General features: G+C 34.8%; 1 protein-coding gene across 2 annotated transcripts in view; it reads left to right on the top strand.

Annotated features, from left to right (window-relative positions):
• LOC150102056 (uncharacterized) overlaps positions 1-27,812 on the top strand; it is a 133,495-nt gene that overhangs the window by 93,836 nt on the left and 11,847 nt on the right. For both annotated transcript variants that reach the window (XM_090400511.1, XM_090400512.1), the window contains exon 8: positions 12,565-12,722. In XM_090400511.1, the coding sequence (XP_090256637.1) occupies positions 12,565-12,722 (158 nt within the window). The remainder of the gene's footprint in view (positions 1-12,564; positions 12,723-27,812) is intronic.

Below are 27,812 nucleotides of genomic sequence, written 5' to 3'. Positions count from 1 at the left end.
AAGTGAACATTATAGCAGAGTAGCATTGTAAATATGTTAGATTGCAGTGGAGGTGAAACATAAAACATACGAATGAATGAATCTGGAAGATAGATAATGCTGTTGACATGAAACTGATAACAAATAGTCTGTTATCAATAAAAATTATTAGAATACAGATCATATAATTATCCTTGCAACATTCAGGTGACTCATTAAAAAATGAGACATTAGAAATACGTGTGTGGTCTGAAAAGCCTCGACCATAGATGGCAACACTATTGGCACGATCTTTTTTCTAAGTTGGTACATCTGTCATAAGCATCCATGTGAAATTGCAAGTCATTCTATCAAGTAGTTTGTTTTATACAGCTGTCTGAAGCAAAATATTGTCTGTATCCCTTGAAATGGATAAAATTGAGTATCATGTGGTTAAAAGATTCTTTGTAAAAGAAGGTTTATTGCCAAAAGAAATTCAGTCGAAGTTCAGAAAATGGGCACTCCTTCATTTTCAACAATTAAGAAATGGGCTGCCGAGTTTAAACGTGGTCGTACCAGCCTTGAAGATGATCCACGTGAAGGAGTTCCAAAGAAAGTGTAACAATACCAGAAATCAAATCAAGTGCACGATATGGTATTGGACAACCGGCGAGTTAAAGTGCGTGAAATTGCTGAGACTATAGGCATTTCAAAAGAATGTGTAGGATATATTTTGCGTGAAGAATTGCAAATGAAAAGGCTTTGCGCAAGATGGATGCCGCACTTACTCGCAGCAGATCAAAAATGCACTCGCATGAAAATCTCTGAATAGTGCTTGGAGCATTTTAACAAGAATAAAACTGATTTTGTGCATCAATTTATTACTATGGATGAGACTTGGATTCACCATTACACAATCCAAACAGCAGTCAAAACAGTGGACAGAAGCTGGTTGTTCAGCGCCAAAGATGACAAAGTCAGTTCCATCAGCAGGAAAGGTCATGGCATCGGTGTTTTGGGATGCTAAAGGCATTTGTTTATTAATTATCTTGAAAAGGGTTAAACAATAACCAGGGAATATTATTCTAATCTTTTAACCAGACTAGAAGAAAAAAAATCACCTTTCATCAGGATCTGCCCACAAAAGTGTTTTGGCAATGGGAAAATTAAGGGATCTGCACTATGAGTTGTTGGAGCATCCACCCTATTCCCCAGATTGGCCCCCTTCTAACTTCTATCTCTTCCCAAAACTCTTTCTCGCTGGTCAGCATTTTTCTTCGAATCAAGAGGTGATTGCAGCTGTAGAGGGGTATTTTGCAGATCTTACTGAGAACCACTACATGGCTGGGATAATGGCACTGGAGCATTGCTGGAATAAATGTATTAGTCTTAAGGGAGATCATGTTGAAAAATAAAAATAATTTTGAAATATATAAATTCGTTTTTTCATTGTTAGGCCAAGAACTTTTCAGACCTCCCTCATATATTATATATCCCTTTACGTACTGCATATATAGATGGGTTATATTATAATTAATCAAAAATTACTTAGGTTGCTGTCTGTTGAACAAAGATAGCTTCTATAGTAATGATTATCAGAAAGAGTTAATTAATAGAATATTGAGCCATATTGTTGCTTAGTCTCATGTTACTTAAGCAAGAGTATGACTTGTTCCTTTTGGCTTGATCAGTATTTCTGTAATGACTATCATAGCAAAGGATGTTCTGTGGAGTGAAGTCATCTACACGGGACATCCTTTGGATATGTTAATGCCAGCCTCATACATATGGAACATTTCTATGTAAACTCTGTACCCAGATCCAGGTAAAGTTTGGTGAAGTGGTATTATAGTGAAGGGCTGTTTCATATGGTTCACACATTATAGCACAGATAAAATTATAACCCTATGCCTTGTTATGCTGTCCACTGCATAACAGTGGTTTAATTACAGCAACGGAATAAAGTTGCCTAAAATCCTTACTTTGCATTGATTAGCATGATACCCATATGCTACATACAAAATTCTTGTTAAGAATGAGGATTTCACCGAAGTCTGCAATCATTAAAGCTGTAGTGGACTACACCCATTATCAGTTGTTTTTTGTAAGACCATAGCAAGTAAGTCTTGGTACATATTACAGGATAGAGAAAGACTCTTCAAAAGTCTTATTTCACTTTGCTCCAGTTTACCTAAACATTTTTGTATTCTCTAACATCATCAGTAATTGTTATATTACAATAGTATTTGCTGCTATTCTGGAAAAAAGAAAATATTTCACATAAGTCATTTTATTTGCTACGAAGTGTTTATTAGCTAATTCTACAACTTTCTACTGTTGATAAAAAAAAAATGCTAATAACCTTTGACATATTGCAAAGGATAGCAGTATATCGAAGATTAAGTATTTTTTCAACTTTTTTTTTTTTTTTTGGATTGATTTGAAAACATATCAATGTCTTCAGGACAACCAGTACTAACAGTTTATAGATTAGTATTACCATTCCTTGGTTTATCTTTAAGTAGCTGCTGACCACACTTACTTCTACCTGTGTTTTTTTTTTTTTTTTTTATTATTATTATTCATTTTTTTAGTTTCTTTGGTCAGCATACTTTATAAACACGGCATTAAAATTAAATTTGCTACTGAATTTCATTTTGTCTGAATTTTAATGTTTGTTAATTCTTTTAATCTTAGTTTATAAAAACTATTTCAGAAACAGACATCAGGAGAGAAACACAATTACAGAACCGTTCATTATCTATGACAAAATACCAAAAATGTTTGCTTTTTATATAATCATCATCATCAAATTCCTGCCCTGTACTCTCAAGGGGTATATGGGATATGATAGTACTACATGAAAAAATTTACATCATTACTAACTTCCTATCTACAATTTTCTTCCAAATCAGTCTGTTGCTTGTCAAGACTCCAACATTATCAGATCTTATATTTCTATCGTCTAAGACACTTTTTACCGTATCAATCCACCTATATCTTGGTCTTCCTCTGGGTCATTTTCCTGCCAACCTGGCAGAGAACTTGTTTTGCTAATCCTCGCCCATTCTGTTTATGTGACCATACCACCTGAGATTAGCTCTGCTGACGCATTCCTGGATGCTGACAATGTCAAGTTCTTTCCTAATATCCTCATTTTTAATATGATATTGTCATTGATGCCATCTGTTCGTGCCCCTAATCTTTCTCAGGACTCATATCTGCAGTCTCTAGTCTTTGATCAAGTATTTTACTGCTTACCCAGCTCTCAGATCCATAAGTTAAAACTGGTTTGAACACTGTCTTGTATACAGCTAATTTAGTGTTCTGACTAATTTTTCTCTTATTCCATGTGAATTTATTCAATTGACTTCCTACCATACCAGCTTTGTTGATTCTGTTGTCTATTTCCATATTTAATTTACTATCTTCACTAAAAATCGTGTGTAAGTAAGTAATTGAAATGTTTTACTTGTTCCACAGGTTCTTCATTCACAACACATTTGACATTTTCAATGCTTCTGCTTATTTTCATTGTCTTTGTCTTGTTATTGCTGACCTTCATACCATATCTATTACAACAGTTATTCAATTTAGTCAGGGAATCTTGCAGACTTGTGATGGATTTATTTAGAAGTACAACATCGTCTGCATAAAACAAAGAGCTGACATTCACATCTCCAATTCTGATATCATGTTTAATACCACTTTCCTTCATAATGTGATCCATATACATAATGAATAACAGATGGGATAATGTACATCCTTGTCTCACACCAGATTTAACATTAAACCATCTTCCTGTACTTTCTTCAATTCTAACTGCTGACTTACACTCAAATACAGACTAAATATTGCTTGATATAATGCCCCATTGATACCATATAACTGTAGTGTGTTGAATAGCTTCTCTCTTGGCACCTTGTAACATAACTTTTCCAGATTGACAAAACTTAAATGCAGATCTTTGTTATATTCCCATGATTTCTCAACTGTTTGTCGTAAACTGAAGATCTGATCCTGACAGCCAAGTTTCTCTTCCACAATCCTTCTCAACTGTTTCTCAAGTATACTAACATAAATCTTACCAGGAACACTCAGTAGGGAAATACCTCTGTAATTCTCGCATTCAGTTTTATTTCCCTTTTTATATGTGGGTACTATGAGACCTCTGCTCCAATCATCGGGAATTCGTCCCTCTCTCCAAGACTTCTGAACTATGCAGTGTAACCACTGTAAGACTTTTATACATCCATACTTCACTATTTCTGGTCGAATGTCATCTACTCCAGCTGAATTACCACATTTCAAGCCTTTGATGGCTTTTTCTACTTCAAGTATGGATGTGTATTCCTGACTGTATGCCTGCTGAGTGTTTTTTACCACTGTGCTATCACTGCTTGTTTCATTTAGCAATTTTTCGAAGTAATTACTCCATACTTCAAGAATATCTTTTTCTCCAGTTTTCATGTCACCTTTATCATCTCTAATTCCTTTTACAATACTATTTCCTCCATTTTTGGGCTTCTTCAACAACCTCCAGAATATTTTGCCACCTTCTTGATATTTATTTTCTATGTTCTTACCAAAGTCTTCCCATGACTTCTGTTTAGCTAGTTTTACAGTGTTTGGCTTTCTTACATTTGTCTCTGTATTCTCTATGAGCACAAGCTGACTTATTTCCCAGGAACTTTTGACATGCTTTCTTCTTTTCCTTCACAGCCTCTTTAACTTCCTGTCCACCATGGAGTTCTGATTTTTCTATCCTTGCAGACAATTTCACCACAAGCCTCTCTGGCTGAATCAATCAGGGTTTTCTTCAAGGCTTGCCACTGAATCTCCAAAGTTTGGTTCCTGTTCTCAAACTCTTTCATTTTTACTTCAATAATCTTTGTGTATTTTAGTCTACAGTTCACATCTGAGAGCTGCTCAACTTTTATTCGCTTTAAAACTTTCTTACATGTTATTCTTTTCAAAATTAAATTCAGTTTTATCCTGCTCAAGACTAAATGGTAATCACTTCCTATTTCAAATCCTCTGTACACTCTGGTGTTCTGCACCAGGGAGAAAACATCACTATAGTCAATAAGACTTTTCTTATTCCTTGCCTGTTCTCTCCATGTGAATTTGTGTGCATTTTTATGTTGGAACATGGTGTTAGTAATAACCAATCCATGTCCTAAGCAGAAATCCAAAAGGTATTTTCCATTATTATTAGCTTAGCTCTTTTCTCCAAATTTTCCAAAAAATATTTTTGTATGTCTGACAGTCAATTCCTATTCTGCTATTTAGATTCCCAACAAGTGCCAAGTTTTCCTTTTTCATTGTGACAGTTGCTTTCTCTAAAGACTCAAAAAAATTCTTCCTTAGTAGAATCTTCTGTGGGACCATAGGCACAAATAAGTCCCATTGTCCAATTCCCCATTCTGATATTTGCCCACATCACCCTACTCGAGACTGTCTGCCATTCAAGAAGATTAACCTCATTTTATTGTTGAATACCATGGATACTCCTTTTCCTTGATTGCCATTGCCTGAATATAACATTTTGTATTTATTGCTCAGAAAGATCTCACCAGTTTTTGCCTTTTTTATTTCAGTCATCCCTATTATGTCGATCTGGTACTTATCTAATTCCTCAGCTAGCTTCATTTCTTTGCCATTCAGGCTTCTTATGTTGATAGTACTGATCTTTTAACTCTGGTGATGTTGAGTTGGGGTATGTTTTAAGATTTGTCCCAGTAGCTGACTTTTCGCTGTTTGCCCTGATTTTCCCTGGCGAAAACAGCGAGGGGTCCTTGTTTAACCGGGCGACGCCTCAGCCGGCATGAAATTCTGTCATGTTTTACCATCATTTATATTTTGATCTTAACCCAATAAGGATATAATTTGGTCGGCTAAATCCCAAATTGCCGGTCCATCAGAAGCACTGGTCGGTTCTCTGCATTCCTTTAAAGGATATGTGGAAGTCTCCTATCAGTTATACAGCTTTGACCCTTAATCTCCCCCTTTTTATATAATCATTAGTCTTAATAGATTTTCTCATGTTAACCAGTAGTGTCAAATATAAAATTACAATCTTTTTGAGGCCAAAATCATGTGCTTCTTGGCTGATAGTGCAGTCTGTTGTTGTTAGCCAATAATTCATGCAGCTGGGACAATAAACAACAGGGCATTCATTTCATTTAATTATTGAGACCACAACTGTGTTAGAAATAATTATTTTCTGATGTTTCTTGCTTCATATTAAGGTATACACACACACATATACACGTGTGTGTGTGTGTGTGTGTGTGTGTGTGTGTGTGTGTGTGTGTGTGTGTGTGTGTGTGGCCTGCGTAGCTCAGTGGAAGTACTGCTTGCATTCTGTGCTAGGCCACCCGAAGTTAGAATTAAGTTCAAGTCTAGTCGCCAACTGGAGGAACTTTTTCTTAGCCTTTCTTCAACCAGTTCCCGAGTTAGTCGATTTCTGGCACGGGCTAGTGGGTTTTTCTCTGGGGAACTCGAATGTTTTGTCCTGTAAACTCAAGAAAACCAATCATAGAACACACATTATATCGGATAGTAACATATCCTGTTAGGTACCAAGAGATGGCAGCACTTGTTTCCTCATCTCTTCATTGGTGGCTCCTTATAATTAGTGATAGTCATGGGCTAGCTATCTCTGATTGGCTACTGGTGGAGATTGAACTGCCCATTTATTCTCTAAAAATCTAGATAGTGTTAAAGGCCTCGCCTACTCCCTATAAGGGAATAAAAGGTGTTAGCTGATGATTTTTTTTTTTGACATATATACATACACACAAAGAAGGGCTATATTACATTTCAAAATTAAAGTAATTATTCCTAACACGGTTGTGGTCTCCATAATTTATCGAAATGAATGCTGATCACCTTGTAACACTAAAGGAAAAGAAACAATGGGGCAATTTTCTAAAATGCTGGCAGAATATTTGTCATTGGGCATAACTGATAAATGTAAATTGAGTATATGAATTCCTTGAAAAGTCTTGCTTTTAAACCTATACATGTAAAATTTATATCAGTAGTTTTTGATCATATCTGATGGCATGTCAGCTAATCCAGATTTCTTAAAATTTGTGATTTTGCAGTTTTGTTTGTATCAAATGTATCTACTTCATTTGCAATCAACTAGCTGAGTCATTTCCATCAGTTTGACTTTTGTAAGGGCACATACAGATTGTCATTTGGTTTTTTTCCAAACTCTTACCTGAAATCTTGAAAAACTAGTCACTCCAACATTCATTATTTGCAGCTTTAATTATCCACATGTTGAATCCTTGCCTAACATCTGAAGATTAATTGTTCAAATATCTGTTATTTTCAGTTTATTATTTTACTCTCTCCATCTGAAGATTTCACTTTCTCCATCCTAGAACTGAAGCAACTGAATAAGCATAGTAATTAAATATAAGTAACTGTAATGTTTGTAATAAGTTTCCTGAATGCCTAGTTTCAAATGTCTAATGAGACCAAAAAGATCTTCACCTCTTTTTTTTTATATAACAGCTCCATCATAATATTGAAAACCCCTAATACACAAGTGTCATGAGATACTGCAGGAAAGGTTTTGGGGATAAATGAAGAAAAGGCACAGTTAAATATGTCTGAATGCTAGTGCTTCTTACTGATTCGGTTAGAGTTAAGTTAAGTTAACTGGTCTCATGTGGAGGTGACAGGGTTTCTTTCCTCCTGTAAACTCAGGTATACTCTGCAAAATGGAGAAACTGGTTAATGAACATAGAACATTGCTCTCATGTCTTAATTTGCCTCAGCCCTAATTCTAACCAAACCAAGCTTTTACAGGGTTTGGTTTGGTTAGTCACATGGTGAATGGGAAATCCAAGCCATAATTAATAAATAACCTAACTGAGGATATATTTTTTATGTATTTATTATTCATTTAAATTTGAATTTTCATCCTTACATCAAGGGCATCTTCAGCATAACTTTCAAATTAAACAAATAGGAAGATAAACTTAGAAGACCCAACAGTGAAATTGCATGAGCACATGCAGATCATGCAGAATGGCACAGTACAAAATATCACAAATTTCCTGATATGTACTCTCAAGAGGTGTTCGAGCTACATGATTAAGTTTACATTATTAATAATCTCCTATCAACAATTTTCCTCAAAAAGAGTGTTACTTGTCAGCACTCCAACATTGTCATATCTAACATTTCGTTCTAAGGCACTTCTGCTTGAATCAATTCACCTAGACCTTGGTCGTCTTCTGGGTCTTTTTCTTGGTATCAAGAACATTTTTGCTAATCTTTCCTCTCCCATTCTATTTAAGTAACCATAACACATTAGATTAACCCTGCTCACACATTCTTGAATGCAAACAGTGTCAAGTTCCTTCCTAATATCTTCATTTTTAATATGATTCTGCCACGGATGTCATCTGTTTAGGCCCTTAGTTTTTCTAAGAACTCTCATATCTGTGACCTCTAATCTTTGATCAAGTGCTTTATTTCTAACCTGGCTCTCAGATCCATAACTTAAAGCTGTCTTGTATACTGCTAGGTTAGTGTTTTGGCTAATTTCTCTCTTATTCCATATAAATTTATTCAAATGGCTTCCCACCATATCAGCTTTGCTTCTAGTTTCTGTTTTCAGATTTAAATTGCCATCTTCACTAAAAACTGTTCCTAAATAGCTGAAGTATTTTTCTTGTTCTATAGGATCTCCATTCAGAATGGAACTGAAGTTTTCTATGTTCCTACCTATTTTCATAGTTTTGGTCATTTTATTGCTGATTTTCATGAAAAATTTGTTACTGGTATTATTCAATTTAGTTAGAGAATCCTGGAGACTTGTACTGGATGTGTTTAGAAGCACAATATCATCTGCATAAAGCAAAGAGGTAAGTTTTATATCTCCGAAACTAATATCAGGTTTAATGCCACCTTGCACGTCATGCAAAACTCGTTGTCAGGAATTGAAAGAGAAGCATCGTTTGTCTTAGGTATCTCAGGCCTTCTCTTACTTGGGTCCACCATCACGCTAAGTTTACTGTCGGAAATCTAAAGAAAAGCATCGTGGGTTCTGAGTCTTCTACCTGGATCTGTCGCCATGTGAGAAGTGTTGTGTCGGTCATCTCAAAAGGAATGAGCTGCACATTTTTGCCAAGTTAAGGGTCCTATACAGCAAGGAATAATAGAAGATTCGAACAAGGAAGAAATTTAGCAGAAAAATCAGGAACGAGTCAGCAGGCAGAAAGAAAGGCAAGAAAAAGACTTACGTACAAAAGGTTAATGTGAAAGACAATGTGCTGAACAGGAATTGTAAGTAGTTATAATACTGAACAAGAATATATGTCAAGTGTCTATATTTATGAGATAATGTATATTAATTTTGAATTAGACTTAAACAATGTATGCCTTATATTCAGTTAATGTTATGCTAGATTGTGAATTAGATTAGAAAGAATTGAGACTAGCAAGAGAATTGTAATAACATTGTGTGTGTGTGTGTGTGTGTGTGTGAGTGAGTGAGTGAGTGAGAATCATTCTGTAAATATTTCCTTTTGACTTAATTAAATGGTTTGTGAATTGGACACATTGGACATTCTGTTAATGCACTATCCTAGAAAATTCGAACCTCCATAAGATAGAAGTTTATGGGATTTATAATTAAGCCACGACTAATTTAAAGTAAGGATATATATATATATATATATATAAGCAGGGAAAATAAAGGATATCTGCTTTGTCTTTGAATTAAGATCTTATAATCTCATATTCAATATATAGTCTAACTGGTGCAGTTGTAAAACAAATAAATTTTTTAGACTATAGAGCACAGTTTCTTAACCAGGGGTGTGAGAAAGCCTTCCTAGGGGTGCGAGCTGGAAAATATTCCAGCATATATTGATTAATTATTTAAATCGCATTTGCTTTCTCCACGAGAGGGAAAAAGTTATGCAAACTAAATTATATTTAAGATATTTATAATCTTTCAACCCATTAAATATATGTTATACATATTTTTTTATTTGTTACATTTTATGAAATTAAAAATTTCCACTATATTCAAAAAAATCCCCCAATGTACTGCCGCTCACAAATGCTCATGCATGCACCCAAGCCAAATGCACGGATACTTGCTATACATACACTCTTTATTGTCATGAAAAACATCATTTCGTTGTGTACAAATATCAACAAAGTGGATCAAGTGACAAACGAATGCTATTTTTTTTTGTTTTATCAGCAATAATCAGTAAGTAAAGAACAATTTTTTTCTCTCAAATTTTGACAAGTTTAATATGAACTAAAATTAATTTTTGTTTACACGTTATTTTATAATTTTCTTAAGGAACCATGGCCAAATGCCTAGTTAAATAATATGTAAATATTAATTTATTATTTGTAGTAATCTTTGCCATGTCAAAAAGATGCCAATGGAAAGACGATTATGTTGCTTAAGAATTTACTTGTGCAACAGAGAAAGACTATACTCAAAGACCACAATGCATTTTATGTTGCAAAATATTTTCAAACTCCAATCTTAAACCATCACAGTTGATAGAACATTTCAACAATCAGCATGGTGGTAAAGGTGCAGGGCATACACTTAACTGAAGTCTAAGAAGGCATGATTTGATAGCAGCAGTACCATTACAGAATTTGACTCTGTGATAGTTCAGAAGCCTTTGGTATAAGCTTCTTATCAGGTGGCATATCTGCGCATAAAGAAAAAAAACTCTCATACAATAGCTGAAGAATTGGTGAAACTATGCGCATTCGAAATTGTGAAAATTGTATTAGGTTCTGAAGCACATAAGAAAATTCAGATTCCATTATCAAACAATGTGATTCGATCACGCATTCAAGACATCAGTCAGGATATTTTACTGCAAGTAGTACAAGATATTAAAATCAGTCCTCTGAAAGTGTGTATTCAATTGGACAAGTCAACTGACCATGATAATTGCAGTGAGTTATTAGTATTTGTGCGATACATAAAGGAAAATAAAATTTTGGAAGAATTTTTATTTTGTGATCAACTGGAACTGACGACAAAAGGAATTGACATTTTTAATCACATTAAAAACTTTTTCTTGAAACATGAAATACCAATGGATGTGATTAGTTCAATATGTACTGATGGTGCACCTGCAATGTTAGGCAAAAATTCCAGCTTTTTTTGCCTATATCAAATATAATTTAATTTATTTCTCTATTATAATTTATTTAAGAATCAAGTGAAAAAAAACTTTCTGTAACTATTTCTGATCCAGAGTATTTTAAAAACGTGATATATCATTTTACTGCTTGTATATGGAAAATATATGATTTAACCTCAGCATAGATAAAGGGCTTCACTTCATGGCTCGTGCCAATCATGTCTCTGCAAAAGCAAATACAGAAGTAGGACAACTATACCCATTATTCATCTGACTGACATAGCCAGCTAAGCATGGAACTTAAATTCCTAAACAAGATTTGGATCAGGCCAGTCCTTACACATAGCTTGCCCACCTGAAATCACACAGCAGATTCAAACACTAACAAACTACAGATAATCCAAAGCAAATTATTATTATTATTTGACATCTCCAGGGAGTCCAAGGACTCATCGAGGGAGGGCACCTGCTCTGCAACTCCGTCTCCACCATTCAATCACCAACTGACCCCGCAACTACACCAACGGCATCTACTGCCAACACCAATGGACAATCACAAACATCCAAGCCCACAGCGGGATTCGAACCCACTGCCTTTTGGCTGGAGAGCGGATATGCTATCCACTCAGCCATCCAGGCCGGCATGTTCATGAATAGTGTTCAACGTGTCATGGTTTGTAAGAAACAAACAAACATATGACTTCACCAAGAAGTAGTATCACTGAAATCAAAACTTTTATATGTGAAAGAGCTACAAAATTCTTTGCAAAAGTTACCATCCACCCTAATCCTTTAATCCATCAAGCAGTAGACTACAGTGGTCAAATATCTTTGAATAAACATCACAAAAACTGCAGAAACAGGTAATTTAAAAACAGGTGATTATTGAGCACTTGTGCCAAGTGCTCAATAATCACCATTAATCCAGAATTTCTTTTGCAATTCTAAATAAAGGGATAAGGGATCACAGATTTGATCAATTCATTATGCCAAAACAATTATCAGTAACATTTGCTATATTCCTGGGTGAGTATATCCCTATACTCCAACTAAGGAAACCTCAATAAAGGTCGAAAGTTGTCTAGGTTTACCTTTCCCATAATGCAAAGCAATATACACATCTCAAAGGCAATGTGCTTTGTATTATGGGATACTAAGGCAATTGTGTGATGCAATGTCAGCAGCCTCTATATACAATTAGCCTAGTCGATAAATACTTCACTTGCAGATTTTGCTTTCATTTTGTATAGGATATTAAAACAAAAGTATAATTTCTTGTCTATTATAATTTAATAATTAACAACTAATTCTGATTTGATTTCATTAACTACTTAATGAAATTTATTTCCAGCCAGTCAGTTAAATTCTATGGTATTTTTGTTTTATCCATATATACAAAGTTTCTAGATGTTAACTATTTTTTTTTTATATGATTGATTTTTCCTCCCAGGATACCTGTTATTCTGGCTGCTGCCATTGAAACAGATATGTTAAATGACATTACAAGTAAACTTCCAGAACCATATAAAAAATGTGCTCCATTTTTGTATACCAAAAATTGCCAGTATGATAGAATTCTGGAGGATATTTCATTTTATGTTGATCATGGTAAGTAGTAGAATAATTTTAAGGAATATTTCTTCATTTTCCTAAATAAATGAACACCGAAGTAATCTATTAATCTAATCTGTGGTGTTTATTTTCTTTTTTTTTTTCTAATGTGATAATTGTAATTATTGACCTTCTATATAATCATATAAAAAGTTGTATCAAGATAAATCAGTTATATAATAAAACTCTTGGAATTTGAATGAGAAGTGATGTAGCATGGAAAATAAAGTTGCTGAACCAGTGTTATGTTATTATAACCCATGATGTTATTTGTGCAAAAGAAAGACCAGTAATAGGTTCAGTTCAAGTTATCATCATCAAATTCCTGATATGCACCCTCAGGGTGGGGGGGGGGATAATTATGATTGTACTACATGAAAATTTTACACCATTAATCTGTTATCTGCCAATATTCGAATATTATCAGATCTTATATTTTTGTTTTGTCTTCTAAGGTGCTTTTTACTGTATCTATTCATCTACATCTTGGTCTTCCTTTGGGTCTTTTCCTTGCCAACTGGGCAAAGAACACTTGTTTTACTAATCTAAAAAAAAAAAAAAAATCTACTCCTCACTCTTATTCATCACATCTTGCAGTTTTCAAGGATGACTTTTTATTCTTTCCTTTCATTCTGTGAATGAATGAATGATCTCTTCCATATTAATCTGATAAATCTCTATCATAAAGGCCTATCTGTCAATATCTGCAATTTACATTCTTTCAGCCTATTCTCATAACAACTAAGTCAACTTCAAAACTCATTCCATAGTCCTGACATTAACTTATTGCTAGAGTCTGAACCCTCTTCATGGTATCCTGATCATTAGGAATACCAGTTAACCAAATTTGTGCAAGGCCTTATACAGTGATACAACTATTTCCTTATCTATACTTATTGTCTTCCTCATTATATCAGCAATATGTTGTGTAGGCTTCACAACTCTTGCATTGTGCCAAAAATCTATTGAGATTCCAAATCTATTCAGCCTCCTGAAGTACAAGTACAGTACACAGCAATGCATTTCTGCACTCCAAAGTTCAAAAATCTTAACATTAAAATGACAGCTCCATTAAAAGCTAAAAGCCTATTTAAAATCTTACTGGAGAGATTTAACATCAGCATTGCTCTCCTTTTAATCACTTCCAATGTTATATCAATCTCTCTCTCTCTCTCTCTCTCACACACACGCACACACTCCTCCATAAATTAGTATTCATTGATGGATGCAAGTTGCATATGAAACTGAATATTTTAGTCCCTATAAAATAGGAGCTACAACCCTCTGACATATATTCTAAGCCATTGACTAAAAATGCCTTCGATACACTCCTGAAACAACACAAAATTAAAACAGTTTATTATAAACTTCTGAACAAAGTTTCCACTTTCCTAGGCAAATTAAGGACTACCCAGATCCTTTCTCCTTCCCAGGGTCTCTCTGTAGTATTCCCTTTCAGTGTGTGACCCATTATTTCAGATGAATAGGAACAATCACTCTTGGTAGGAAGTAAAAAAAAAAAGTATTTTGGTATGGGCAGCCTAACATAGCACGCCTCGGATAAAGACCATGTTATCAGATAGAAGAAAGCCAAGCCACTATACAAATCCCAATGTAAATCACAAGAACTATTCCTGTCTATATGTTCACTGGGCATCCACAGATGCTGTATAGTCATTCCGATGCTCGGTGATGTACCACACCAGGCCTTGACATGTAGTACTGTTGTTTGCTTTTCTGGAGGCCTCAACTCTCTGAAGATCAGTCACTCCACACATACTATCCATCCATCTCATTGATGGTCTACCCCCTCTTCTTTTTCCAGGAACTTTATATTCTATTACTGTTCTGAGAAGTCCTTCTTCTATCCTTTCACTCTGTCCAAAATATTTTAACTTTCTTTTGTTAATATCCTTAAGGAGCCTTAGCATTCTACTGATCTTTTCTAACACCCATCCATTTGTATGCCTTTCAGTATATATCCTCACAGCCTTCTGTAACACCACATCTCAAAAGCAGATATCTCTTTCTTATCTGACTTCTTTAGGTTTCAAGTCTCGCATCCATAAGTCGCTGTTGGAAAAACATCATCATCAAATTCCTGACATGTACCTTCAAGGGGGTGTACAGGATATGAGAGTACTACATGAAAAATTTACATCATTACTAACTTCCTATCTACAATTTTCTTCCAAATCAGTCTGTTACTTATCAAAACTCCAACATTATCAGATCTTATATTTCTATCATCTAAGGCACTTTGTACCATATCAATCCACCTATATCTTGGTCTTCCTGTAGGTCGTTTTCCTGCCAACTTGGCAGAGAACACTTGTTTTGCTAATCTTTCCTCGCCTATTCTGTTTAAGTGACCATACCACCTAAGATTAGCTCTGCTGATGCATTCCTGGATGCTGACAATGTCAAGTTCTTTCCTAATATCCTCATTTTTAATATGATATTGCCATTAATACCATCTGTTCATGCCTGTAATCTTTCTCAGGACTCTCATATCTGTGGTCTCTAGTCTTTGGTCAAGTGTTTTACTTCTGACCCAGCTCTCAGATCCATAAGTTAAAACTGTTTTGAACAATATCTTGTATGCAGCTAATTTAGTGTTCTGACTAATTTCTCTCTTATCCATATGAATTTATTCAATTGAAATCCTACCATACCAGCTTTGTTGATTCTGTTGTCTATTTCCATATTTAATTTTACCATCTTCACTAAAAATCGTGGCTAAGTAGCTGAAATGTTTTATTTGTTCCACAGGTTCTCCGTTCACAACATGTTGACATTTTCAACGACTCTGCCTATTTTCATTGTCTTTGTCTCGTTATTTCTGACCTTCATACCATATCTATTACAACAGTTATTCAATTTAGTCAGGGAAGCTTGCAGACTTGTAGTGGATTTATTTAGAAGTATAACATCATCCGCATAAAGCAAAGAGCTGACATTAACATCTCCAATTTTGATATCATGTTTAATACCACTTTCCTTCATAATGTGATTCATATAGATAATGAATAACAGATGGGATAATGTACATCCTTGTCTCACACCAGATTTGGCATTAAACCATCTTCCTGTACTTCAATTCTAACTGCTGACTTACAACACAAATAAAGACTATATATTGCTTGATATAATGCCCCATTGACACCATATAACTGTAGCGTATTGCATAGCTTCTCTCTTGGCACCTTGTCATATGCCTTTTCCAGATTGACAAAACTTAAATACGGATCTTTGCTATATTCCCATGATTTCTCCACTATTTGTTGTAAAGTGAAGATCTGATCCTGACAGCGTCTATTTGGCCTCAATCCAGCTTGTTCTTCACCAAGCTTTTCTTCCACAATTCTTCTCAACTGTTTCTCAAGTATACTTGCATAAATCTTACCAGGAACACTCAGTAGGGAAATACCTCTGTAATTCTCACATTCAGTTTTATTTCCCTTTTTATATGTGGGTACTATGAGAGCTCTACTCCAATCATCAGGAATTCGTCCCTCTGTGCAGGCCTTCGGAACTATGCAGTGCATCCACTGCAAGACTTTTATACCACCATACTTCAGAATTTCTGGTCGAATATCATCTACTCCTGCTGCCTTTCCACATTTCAAGCCTTTGATGGCTTTTTCTACTTCAAGTATGGATGTGTATTCCTGATGTATGCCTGTCGAGTGTTTTTTTCCACTGTGCTATCACTGCTTGTTTCATTTAGCAATTTTTCGAAGTAATTACTCCATACTTCAAGAATATCTTTTTCTCCCGCTTTCATGTCACCTTTATCATCTCTAACTCTTTTTACTGCACTCTTTCCTCCATTTCTGAGCTTCTTCAACAACCTCCCGAATATTTTTTCCCACCTTCTTGATATTTATTTTCTATGTTCTTGCCAAAGTCCTCCCATGACTTTTGTTTAGCTAGTTTTACATAGTATTTAGCTTTCTTACTTTTTTGTCTCTGTATTCTCCAAGAGCACAATCTGTCTTATTTGCCAGGAACTTTTGATATGCTTTCTTCTTTTCCTTCGCTGCTTCTTTAACTTCCTGTGTCCACCATGGAGTTCTGATTTTTCTATCCTTGCAGAGAACCTCACCACATGACACTCTGGCTGAATCAATCAGAGTTTTCTTCAAGGCTTGCCACTGAATCTCCAAAGTTTGGTTCCTGTTCTGAAACTCTTTCGTTTTTTCTTCAATAATCTTTGTGTATTTTAGTCTACAGTTCACATCTGAGAGCTGCTCAACTTTTATTCGCTTTAAAACTTTCTTACATGTTATTCTTTTCAAAATTAAATTCAGTTTTATCCTACTCAAGACTAAATGGTGATCACTTCCAATTTCAAATCCTCTGTACACTCTGGTGTCCTGCACCAAGAAGAAAACATCACTATCAACAATAACATAATCAATGAGACTTTTCTTATTTCCTTGCCTCTTCTCTCCATGTGAATTTGTGCACATTTTTATGTTGGAACATGGTGTTAGTAATAACCAATCCATGTCCTGAGCAAAAATCCAACAGATATTTGCCATTATAATTAGCTTTGCTCTTTTCTCCAAATTTTCCCAAAATATTTTTATATGTCTGACAATCATTTCCTACTCTGCTATTTAGATCCCCAACAAGGACCATCTTTTCCTTTTTCATTGTGTCAGTTGCTTCAAAAAATTCCTCCACTTCTATCTAGTTGCCCTTCTGTGGGACCATAGGCACAAATAAGTCTCATTTGCCAATTCCTCATTCTGATATTTGCTCACATCACTCTACTTAAGACTGCCTACCGGTCAAGAAGATTAGCCTCATATTTTGTGTTGAATACTATGGTTACTCCTTCTTTTCCGTGATTGTCATTGTCTGAATAATATAGCATTTTGTATTTATTGCTCAGAAAGATCTCGCCAGTTTTTGTCTTTTTTGTTTCAGTCACCCCTATTATGTTGATCTGGTACTTATCTAATTCCTCAGCTAGCTCAATTTCTTTGCCATTCAGGCTTCTTATGGTGATATTATCCATCTTTAACTCTGGTGAAGTTGAGTTGGGGTGTGCTTTCAGATTTGGAAAAACAGCTGCATCCAAAATCCCTTACTTTATTCCCATGGAGATAGATCCATCCTTCCAGATTTTAGACAAGTCTTTGACTGTTGTTTTAGCCATTCCTAAACTTTCTTCTGACGTCTACTGAAGAGCAATTCTTCACGTTAATAATGGATCTCAGGTACTCAAACTTGCTGACTTCCTCAAGTCTTTCTCCATTAAGGTACACTTCTTTCTCAAGAGCTTCCCTGTTTGCATTTCCTTTGTGAACCATAATCTTTGTCTTTCTAGGATTGAGTTGTAGTCCTCTGTTATTACTGATCCTGTTAACTTTGTCAAGAATTAGTTCTATTAGTTTTTCCATGTCATTACAAAGGAGTACCGTATCATCAACATACCTCAGATTACTGATCAATCTACGTCCTATCTTAATTCCTCTCTTCAGCTTATCCAGTGCTTCATGCATATATACTAAACAAGTGAGGAGAAAATAAACATCCCTACCTAACTCCTTTTCCAACCTGAAGACAATCAGTCAATCCAACACCTGTTCTTATGCTGGCTTCTTGCTCCCTGTACAAGTTGGCTATCAGCCTGATGGTATGTTGAGGAAAACCCATTATTTTCATTACTTCCCACAGTTTCACATGCTCATTGTGAAACTATTCCTGGAAGCAGCTGACTTCTCCAGAACTTCAGATGATTACTGCTGAGAAGAGGATAAGGCAGTGCACCAAAATATGTGTAGATCATCTTACATCACAGTGACGAGTGCCACTTTCACCCTCCATGAATGCAACCATTCTTGTTCTTGAGGTCAATTTTATTCTCGGTCATCCCTGAGCATGTGTGTGTTTAAAGCACCTTTGATAGTGTTAGCTTGAGCTGGCAAAACATCAGCATTTAAATAATTAATTAGGGAGTAAATTATTTCCATTCTGGTTCCACATGGTTTTTATTTCAGAAACTTCAACATGAATGGTTAATGGACCATCGACTGAATCTTTGGACTTCATGGAGATGCATAGGTAACAACAACAATAAACAGTGTTGTGGTATCAGATATGATGATGTAAATTCTTGTAGATTGAATAGATATGTCTCCTGAATATTTAGTATTCTTTATTTTTATATGATGTTATATAATTGCCTACTCTTGGTTTCCACTTCTCCCCTGTGTTTAATCAAAAAATCAGTGGTAATAGTTTGATGAAAATTTTCATAATTTATGAGCAATAACTTCCTTGTAGTGTTTTAGATATTCTCATTATACAGGTGCAACATAAATTCCTTGTGCAATTTTATATTTTCTAACTTCCATTCTATGCATGATAAAATCAATCTGTAAAAAACATTAGAAATTTACTAAGAGTAATTCATTTATTTTTTTGTAGTTTAGCAAAAAAAAAAAAAAAAAAAAAAGAATCTTTATTTTTATTTAATTATTTTGAAGAATTAAGACTGACCAATGGCTTCAACAGAAGACAAGGTAAATTGTGTACTATGGTTGGCCAGGTTAAAGTCTGTAGTCAAAGTACAAAGAAGATTTAGAACTCTTCTATTGATTTTGTTTTTAGCTCTTTTAAAATGTCTTCATTGTTTTTTTTATCTAATAATGTGTATTTTGCAGTTCTCATAAATCTCATTTCGCTTGTTTTTATTCTTTGTTTATCTTGTGTTTGTTGTTATTATTATTATTAAGGCCTCCATGGAGTCAAAGGACTCATTGCGGGAGGTCCTTTCTAAGAAACACAAGTCTATCAAGACTCATCGAGGGAGGTCCCTCCTAGGAAACACAAAGTTTATCATACCACTCCTTAAACGCATTGATCGTTCTGGCTTTCACCACTCTATCAGGCAATGCATTCCATGGTTCAACCAACCTCCATGCAAAGAAACCACTCCTCACCCTCTTTCTCACAGTTTCTTTTCGTAACTTCCAGGGATGGCCCCTTGTCATGACTCCTTCCCACTGTTCAACCAAGCAAAAGAACTCCCCCAGTGTCAACCCTATAACCACCTCTCAACAGTTTAAAAGTCTCAATCATATCATCTCTCCTTCTATCTACCAAACCCTGCAGTCCACACTCCCTCAGCCAATCCTCATAACTAACATTGTACAGTCCTGAAACCATCTTTGTTATCTACCTCTGTACCCTTTCCACAGTTAATTTATCCCCTTCAAATCCTGGGGACCAGATCTGAGAACAATAGTCCAAGTGTGGTCTGATCAGAGTCTTATACAACGGAATGATAACTCCTTTATCTCTGCAGGTCAGTGTCCTTCACATTATTGCAGCAATCCTCTGTGTTACCTTCACTACCTTTGCAATATGTCCCCTAAATTTCAGGTTTCTATCAATCATCAACCCCAGATCTCTTGTCTCCCCTACTTCTTCCAGTTTAACTCCTCCCATAGAGTATGCAGCGTCCTATCAATGTGCCCCAAACCTCAAGACCTTACATTTTACTGCATTAAACCAACACCCCCATTCATTTGCCCATCTGTCTAGCTTATTCAAATCCTCTTGCAGGGCTACCACATATGCACTATTACTAATAACCCTTCCCAAATTTCACTACCATATAATAATGTGGACACTGCTAAAGCATTGTATATTTTCAAGCATGTTCTTTTTGTACTATATTTGGGTTGAGTGTTCTATTTATTAGGCCTATAATCTGTAAAAATTTTGAAGTTTTTAATTTTGCCTTTTTCTCCTTCATATGATATTTCAATGTTTATCATTAATAACTATTTTGCTTCTAACTGGTGTTTGTCCACAAAATGTCATTGTTTTAGTTTTATCTATGGAAATTTTCATTCCAAACTATTCTACTATAATATTTAAATTATATATTGCTCTTTGTAAATTGCCTTCCTTATCTGATATTATTACCTGATTATCTGCAAATAATAGTGTATTTATTTTGTTATTCTGGGAAATTTCAATACCTTGATTGTTTAAGGTGTTCCACTGTATTAATATTTCATTAATGTGAATATTGAAAAGTGTTGGAGACAGAGGGCATCCCTGTCTTACTCCTTGGTTTATAGATTGTTTTTCAGACAAGTTTTCATTTATTTTTATTTTTATTTCATTATCTTTATATATATTCAATATAGTAAAATATTAGGTATATTTATTCTTTGTAATATATCAAACAGTATATATCTTTTTTACTTTGTCAAATGCTTTTTCATAATCTATAAACAAAACATGAGTTTTCAAATTAAATTCTCTTCTTTTTTCTATAAGTAGTTTTAAACAGAAAGCTGCATCCATTGTAGTGCATCCTTTTCTAAATCCATTTTAGCATTCTAACAATATTTTTAGTTTTCATTAAGTATTCTGTTATATATTTTGTAGCATGTATTGAATAAACTAATACTTCTGTATTGATACAAAATTAATAACGGAAAACTTACGTACAAAGATTATTTAATAGTATAATTTTCGCCTGTGTTTAACAGGCATCTTCAGTACATTTTAAGTTCAAATTAAACAATAACTGACAATTCCAAAAAGCGCCACCTAAGTAACTGGTGTAAGATAACTGAAAAGGTCAATAAATTTCCTCAGGGGAGGGGTGCTTAAGGGTGAAAGCTGTATAACTGAGAGGAGACCTCCACATAGCCTTTAAAGGAATGCGGAGAACTGACCAGGGCTTCTGACCTAATGTCCAATCCTCACCTTCTCTCGTGGTGCACCCTGTTGGGTTTCTGGATACCTGGATACTGAACGAACGAGGATGGGCTGGCAATTTGGGATGTAGCCGACCAAATTGTATTCTTATTGGCTTAAACCAATATACAAAATGATAGTACAACATGACAAAATTTCATGGCGGCTGGGGCATTGCCCGGTTAAACAAGGCCCCGTTGTTTTCGCCAGGTAGCCAGGGCGAACAACGAACATTCAGCTACTGGAACAAATCTGAAAGCACACCCCAACTCAACATCACCAGAGTTAAAGATCGATACTATCAACATAAGAAGCCTGAATGGCAAAGAAATGGAGCTAGCTGAGGAATTAGATAAGTACCAGATCGACATAATAGGGGTGACTGAAACAAAAAAGACAAAAACTGGTGAGATCTTTCTGAGCAATAAATACAAAATGCTATATTATTCAGGCAATGACAATCAAGGAAAAGAAGGAGTAGCCATAGTATTCAACACAAAATACAAGGCTAATCTTCTTGAATGGCAGGCAGTCTCAAGTAGAGTGATGTGATCTAATATCAGAATGGGGAATTGGACAATGAGACTTACTTGTGCTTATGGTCCCACAGAAGGTTCTACTAAGGTAGAAATGGAGGAATTTTTTTGAGGCTTTAGAAAAAGCAACTGACACGATGAAAAAGCAAAAGTTGTTCCTTGTTGGGGATCTAAATAGCAGATCAGGAAATGATTGTCAGACATACAAAAATATTTTGGGAAAATATGGAGAAAAGAGCAAAGCTAATAATAATGGCAAATACCTGTTGGATTTCTGCTCAGGACATGGACTGGTTATTACTAACACCATGTTCCAACATAAAAATGGGCATAAATTCACATGGAGAGAAGAGGCAAGGAATAAGAAAAGTCTCATTGACTATGTTATTGTTGATAGTGATGTTTCCTCCCTGGTGCAGGACACCAGAGTGTACAGAGGATTTCAAATCAGAAGTGATCACTATTTAGTATTGAGCAGGATAAAATTGAATTTCATATTGAAAAGAAAAACATCTATGAAAGTTTTAAAGCGAATAAAAGTTGACAGCTCTCAGATGTGAACTGTAGACTAAAACACACAAAGATTATTGAAAAAAAAATGAAAGGGTTTGAGAATAGAAACCAAACCTTGGAGATTCATTGTCAAGCCTTGAAGAAAACCCTGATTGATTCAGCCAGAGAGGCATGTGGTGAGGTTCTCTGCAAGGGTAGAAAAATCCGAACTCCATGGTGGACACAGGAAGTTAAAGAAGCAGTGAAGGAAAAGAAGAAAGCATATCAAAAGCTCCTGGCAAATAATTCAGACTGTCCTCTTGGAGAATACAGAGACAAATGTAAGAAAGCTAAATACTATGTAAAACTAGATGAACAAAAGTCATGGGAGGACTTTGGCAAGAACATAGAAAATAAATATCAAGAAGGTGGGAAAAAATATTCGGGAGGTTGTTGAAGAAGCTCAGAAATGGAGGAAAGATTGCAGTAAAAGGAATTAGAGATGATAAAGGTGACATGAAAGCAGGAGAGAAAGATATTCTTGAAGTATGGTGTAATTACTTGGAAAAATTGCTAAATGAAACAAGCAGTGATAGCACAGTGGAAAAAAACACTCAACATAGGTTTGCCATCTAGGGTTTACTGTATAAAGTGTTTATTGTTGAAAATTGTCTTCATTTTCTGCCAGGAAAGTGCATTTAAAATCATAAGTGTGTTATTCTCAAGCAGAGCAGTTTATTTTCTGGTGAGTTACATACATATGTAATGTTTTTTTTTAATGTAAAAGTTTATTTTTATTGTAATGGCCACTAAAACTGCAATGAAAGGGGGAAAACCAACATTGAAGAGGAAATTCCTTTCTCTCGAAGAAAAAATTAAAATCTTGGGTCTGTTGAAAATTGGAGAAAAACCAGGAGTTGTTGCATGGACTCTGAATTTAAATGAATCAACAATTCGAAAAATCAAACAAAATGAACATAAAATCCGAGAGTGTTATTGCTGGGTCAACAGTAAGTGCAAAGCATGTTGCTCTTGTTTGTGATATTCTAATAGAAAAAATGGAGAAATCTCTAATGATTTGGATAGAAGATTGTACTCAAAAGAAAATTCCTTTGGATGGACACCTTATTAAGCAAAAAGCTCTCAAAGTTTATAAACATTTAAAGGAACTTGATCAAGATTCTGCAGAAGAAATCTCTCAGCATGGATTTTCTGCAAGTAAGGGTTGGTTCAAAAACTTTAAAAAGCGGGGAGAATCAGCATCAGTAGATGTTGAAGCTGCCCAGAAATACCCAGCAGAACTTTTAAAAATCATTAAAGAAGGTGGTTACAGTGCAGACCAGGTGTTCAGTGTGGATGAATCTGGGTTATATTGGAAAAAATGCCAAAATGCACCTATATTTTGAAAAATGAAATATCAGCTCCTGGATTCAAAGTTTCCAAAGATAGAATTACTCTACTGTTTTGTAGTAATGCATCAGGTGATTACATGACAAAACCAATGTTTATTAACCGATCTGCAAATCCTCGTGCGATGAAAGCGCTCAACAAGTCCATCCTACCTGTTTATTGGCGGGCCAACAAAAACGCATGGGTTACAGCTAGCATGTTTGAAAATTGGTTTTTCAGTTGTTAAGTACAAGATGTAGAAAGTTACACAAAGAAAAACAATATGGACTTCAAAATTCTACTAATTTTAGATAACGCACCAGGCCATCCGAATATTAAAATAACTTTTGTGCTACCTAATACTACTTCGCTTATTCAACCACTTGACCAAGGAATAATATCAACATTTAAGTCATATTATATTTGGCGAGCATTTCAATTAATTGTGGAAAAAATGGAATCTAATCCAAACATGGCACTGCCTCAAGCATGGAAAGAGTTTTCAATATTGAATTGTGTAAAAATTATTTCTCTGTACATTAAGGAATTACAACCCTCTACACTGAATGCTTGCTGGAAAAAAATATGGCCTGAAGCCATAATGGAACAAAATTTCATACCTCCAGTGGATGCCGAGCTACGTCGTATAATAAACTTCGCACACATTTTTAGTGGAGAGGACTTTTGCAATATGGTTGAAAACAAAATTAGTGAATTAATTGATGGAGAAACAGATTTAAAAGAGGAGGAACTGTTACAATTAATAGATAGCGGGGAAAGTTCTGCCGAAGATTCTGATTCTGATTAATCCGTTAAAGAATTCAGTTTAAAGAAATTAGCAGAAGGATTGGACTTGACAAGAAAGTTAGGAAGTTATTTTATGGATAATGATCCCTCAGTGGAGCGCTCAGGAAAATTCACGAGACAATTGGATATTTGTTAGTGCCATATTATGAACTTAATAAAAAATTGCAACATAGTGGAAAGCAAAGTCTTATTACTGACTTCTTGATGACTAAACCAGCCAAAATATGCAATGAGAATTATACAAATGATGTCCAAGAGATTTCAAGTGGTGACGATCTCCGGCCACTTAATGAACATCTACAAAATGTTATTTCTGAAAACTGTGATGATGATTAAAATATGCACTTTATTTTATTGTGTCTAAAACATTTATGCATTATGTGCAATGAAATTTATGTACAATTTGTAATTTTTTAAGCAGTCCTTCAAGAGAATCTCTAAATCATCACAAATTTTTCGTAAATTTTCGTTACTAATTTGTAGTAATCTATGCAAGAAATTGAAATTATCATATTCTTTTAGTTGTTCAAAACGTTCTATTAACGAACACATTGCAACGTCTAGAAGTGTATAAAACACATTCACTGTAAATTTATCTTCTGGCGATTGTGGCATTTTGTCATGATGCTCGTAGTCAAATTGTCGTGTCTTCTTTCATCGTCGAACTTCCGTACCAGTTTTAAATTCTTGTTCTCCATCCACCTCTTCACTCAGTTATTTTGCCATTTTTAGAACTTCTTTAAAATTTGTATCTGATCGACACTCTTGTAAGAATATTTTTAAGTTTTCGATAGATTCTAAAGCAAGTGTAAAGTTCATATTTTTGTCTAGAAGCATTTATTCTCACAGGGTTTATTCTGTTAAGTAAATCATACCAAGTTATAAGAGAGCAAATAAATTTGTAGTCCTTTATTTTAGCATTATAATGTTGTGCTTCATGCTGAGTTTCTTTATTAAAATTTTCATTATTTAAAATTTCAAAAAGTGCATCATAAAGTTCTCCTAACTGATATCGTAGAGGGCAGATTGCATTAATTTTACTTTCCCATCGCGTTTCTGATGGCTGTTTCAATGTTAATTTTTTTATGAACTTTAAAAGGATTGCCCAACGTTTGTAAGAGAATGAAAAGAATTGTATATTTCTTGAATAATTGCAAAGAAACTAATTGTATCTGCATTCACTTTGGCTGCATCGTTAATGATTAAATTTAGAGTACGAGCAGCACATGGCATGTAAAAAGCTAGAGGATCTTTGTTCAAAAGCAAATTTTGGAGCACATATTTGCCCCATTGTCATACCCTTGACCTCGCATGTCTTCAATGGGAATGTTCCGTTTTTCCAGTTGTTCCATTATTGTTGCACATAAACCACATCCTGTGGAAGCTGATATATCTGCAAAACCTAAAACGTTTTCCCTGATCTTGACAATTCCATTGTCACAGGAAACAAAGCGAATAATAATGGTCATTTGTTCTGTTTTACTTGCATCAGGTGTGCAGTCTAAAATTATGGAATAATATTTAGATTTTCGAATTGATAATAAAATTGTATCCCTGATTGCGTTACTTAAAGTTCCCAATATTTCATTTTGACTGTCTTTACTCAAATAGTGTACTCTATTGTTTCGTTGTAGGGCCCTTTCAACATGATTTTCCATAACGGGATTAAACTTCCCAAACAGTTCGACTAATTTTAAAAAATTGCTGTTATTTCTTTCATATAATTTATCAGATGATCTGCAAAAAGCTAAATTTCGGCTACCAAGAAATTTTATAATTTCAATCAAGTGTTCTAAAACACTCATCCAATGTTTCTTTTCCATTTCATACATGCTTTGAGTCTGGAAATCAATAGTAGTTTTGTTTTTTTAAATTTTTATCAAGTTCCTTCCATTTTAAGAAATTTTTCATGTGAGTTAAACTAGTCTCATGTCTATGTAAAGTTGTACTTACATTTCTCCAATCGTTATAACCTTCTACAAGACTCAGTGGGTGATTCAGTTGATTTTGCAACAAAAGTTTGCAACAAAAGCAAAAAACAGAATTTAAAGTTTCGGAATAAATGAGCCATGTTCTTGGCACGAGCTCCCATTTTCTATTATAATATGTGTCGCCAAATTACGACCATATGTATCTCTGGGATATATTATATTTTTATTTTGAACAGGCTCCATTACATTTAAAATAACTCGTAATTTTTCATCAATATTTCTCCGTTCATCTGGATCTTCTAAATTCACAGAGACTAACAATGTGTTAGTTTCGTTGTCAACTATAACTAAATCTTGTTGTAGTTGACTAAATCCTAACTATTTTTCACTTAAATCATGTTCAAGTATCTTGTTCAATAGTTGCAATAGTACCTTCATGCAAATTGGATGATGTGTACGGTTCTTGAACTCTGATTTCTGATGTATCGAGTTGGTTACAATCTGCATCAGAATATTTTAATATTTTAACAAATTTATTAAGAGCCCCAGTTTGTTTCTTAATATCTGCTTCTTTCACAGCGTGATGCTTATGATTTTGTGCACCAGATAACTTTTTTTAAAATTTTTGATTCCATTTCTATTTTATACCCACAAGAAATTATTACACAACACGACACAGAGACGAAATAATAGTCTGCACTGCGGACTATTATTTCGTATATATAGCCTACTGAGGTGCGTACCATATGACTGGTTAACTAGCAACAAATGTTTTGTACGAAAATTCGTTTCCGCGCATAAAAACTGTTCACCGTTTCACTTTAGATAGACTGCAGTAGATACAACATTCTGCAGGCAAGCATTTAGCCTGCTCTAGCTGCAAAATTGTAAACAACCGGCTGATCAAAGAGGCGGCAATATGCTTTTTTTTTTGAAATTTTTATTCGGTGTATATGGCTTCATTTATTTTAATATTGAACATTCTAAGAATTTTTTTGTTTTTATGATAAAAATTTTGTTTCTTAAAAATTAACTTGTGAACCGTTCCCTGGCGGTGGCGCCCCCATCGTAGTGGCGCCCGCATGCTCTACATGCCCGCATTTGCCAGCCCTGAGTGTTGGATTTGCTCATAGCATCAGAAAGGATCTCTGTCAAGAATATGGCAATTTTACCACCATTTGGTGACAGTGATCATG

The sequence above is a fragment of the Typopeltis vanoorti genome, chromosome 11, assembly GCF_054136105.1.
Source record: "Typopeltis vanoorti isolate ZY-2024b chromosome 11, IOZ_Tvanoo_1.0, whole genome shotgun sequence".
Lineage (NCBI taxonomy): Eukaryota > Metazoa > Arthropoda > Arachnida > Uropygi > Thelyphonidae > Typopeltis > Typopeltis vanoorti.
The sequence above is the reverse complement of the archived record's forward strand: the minus strand, read 5'-3'. Positions and strand labels throughout refer to the sequence as shown.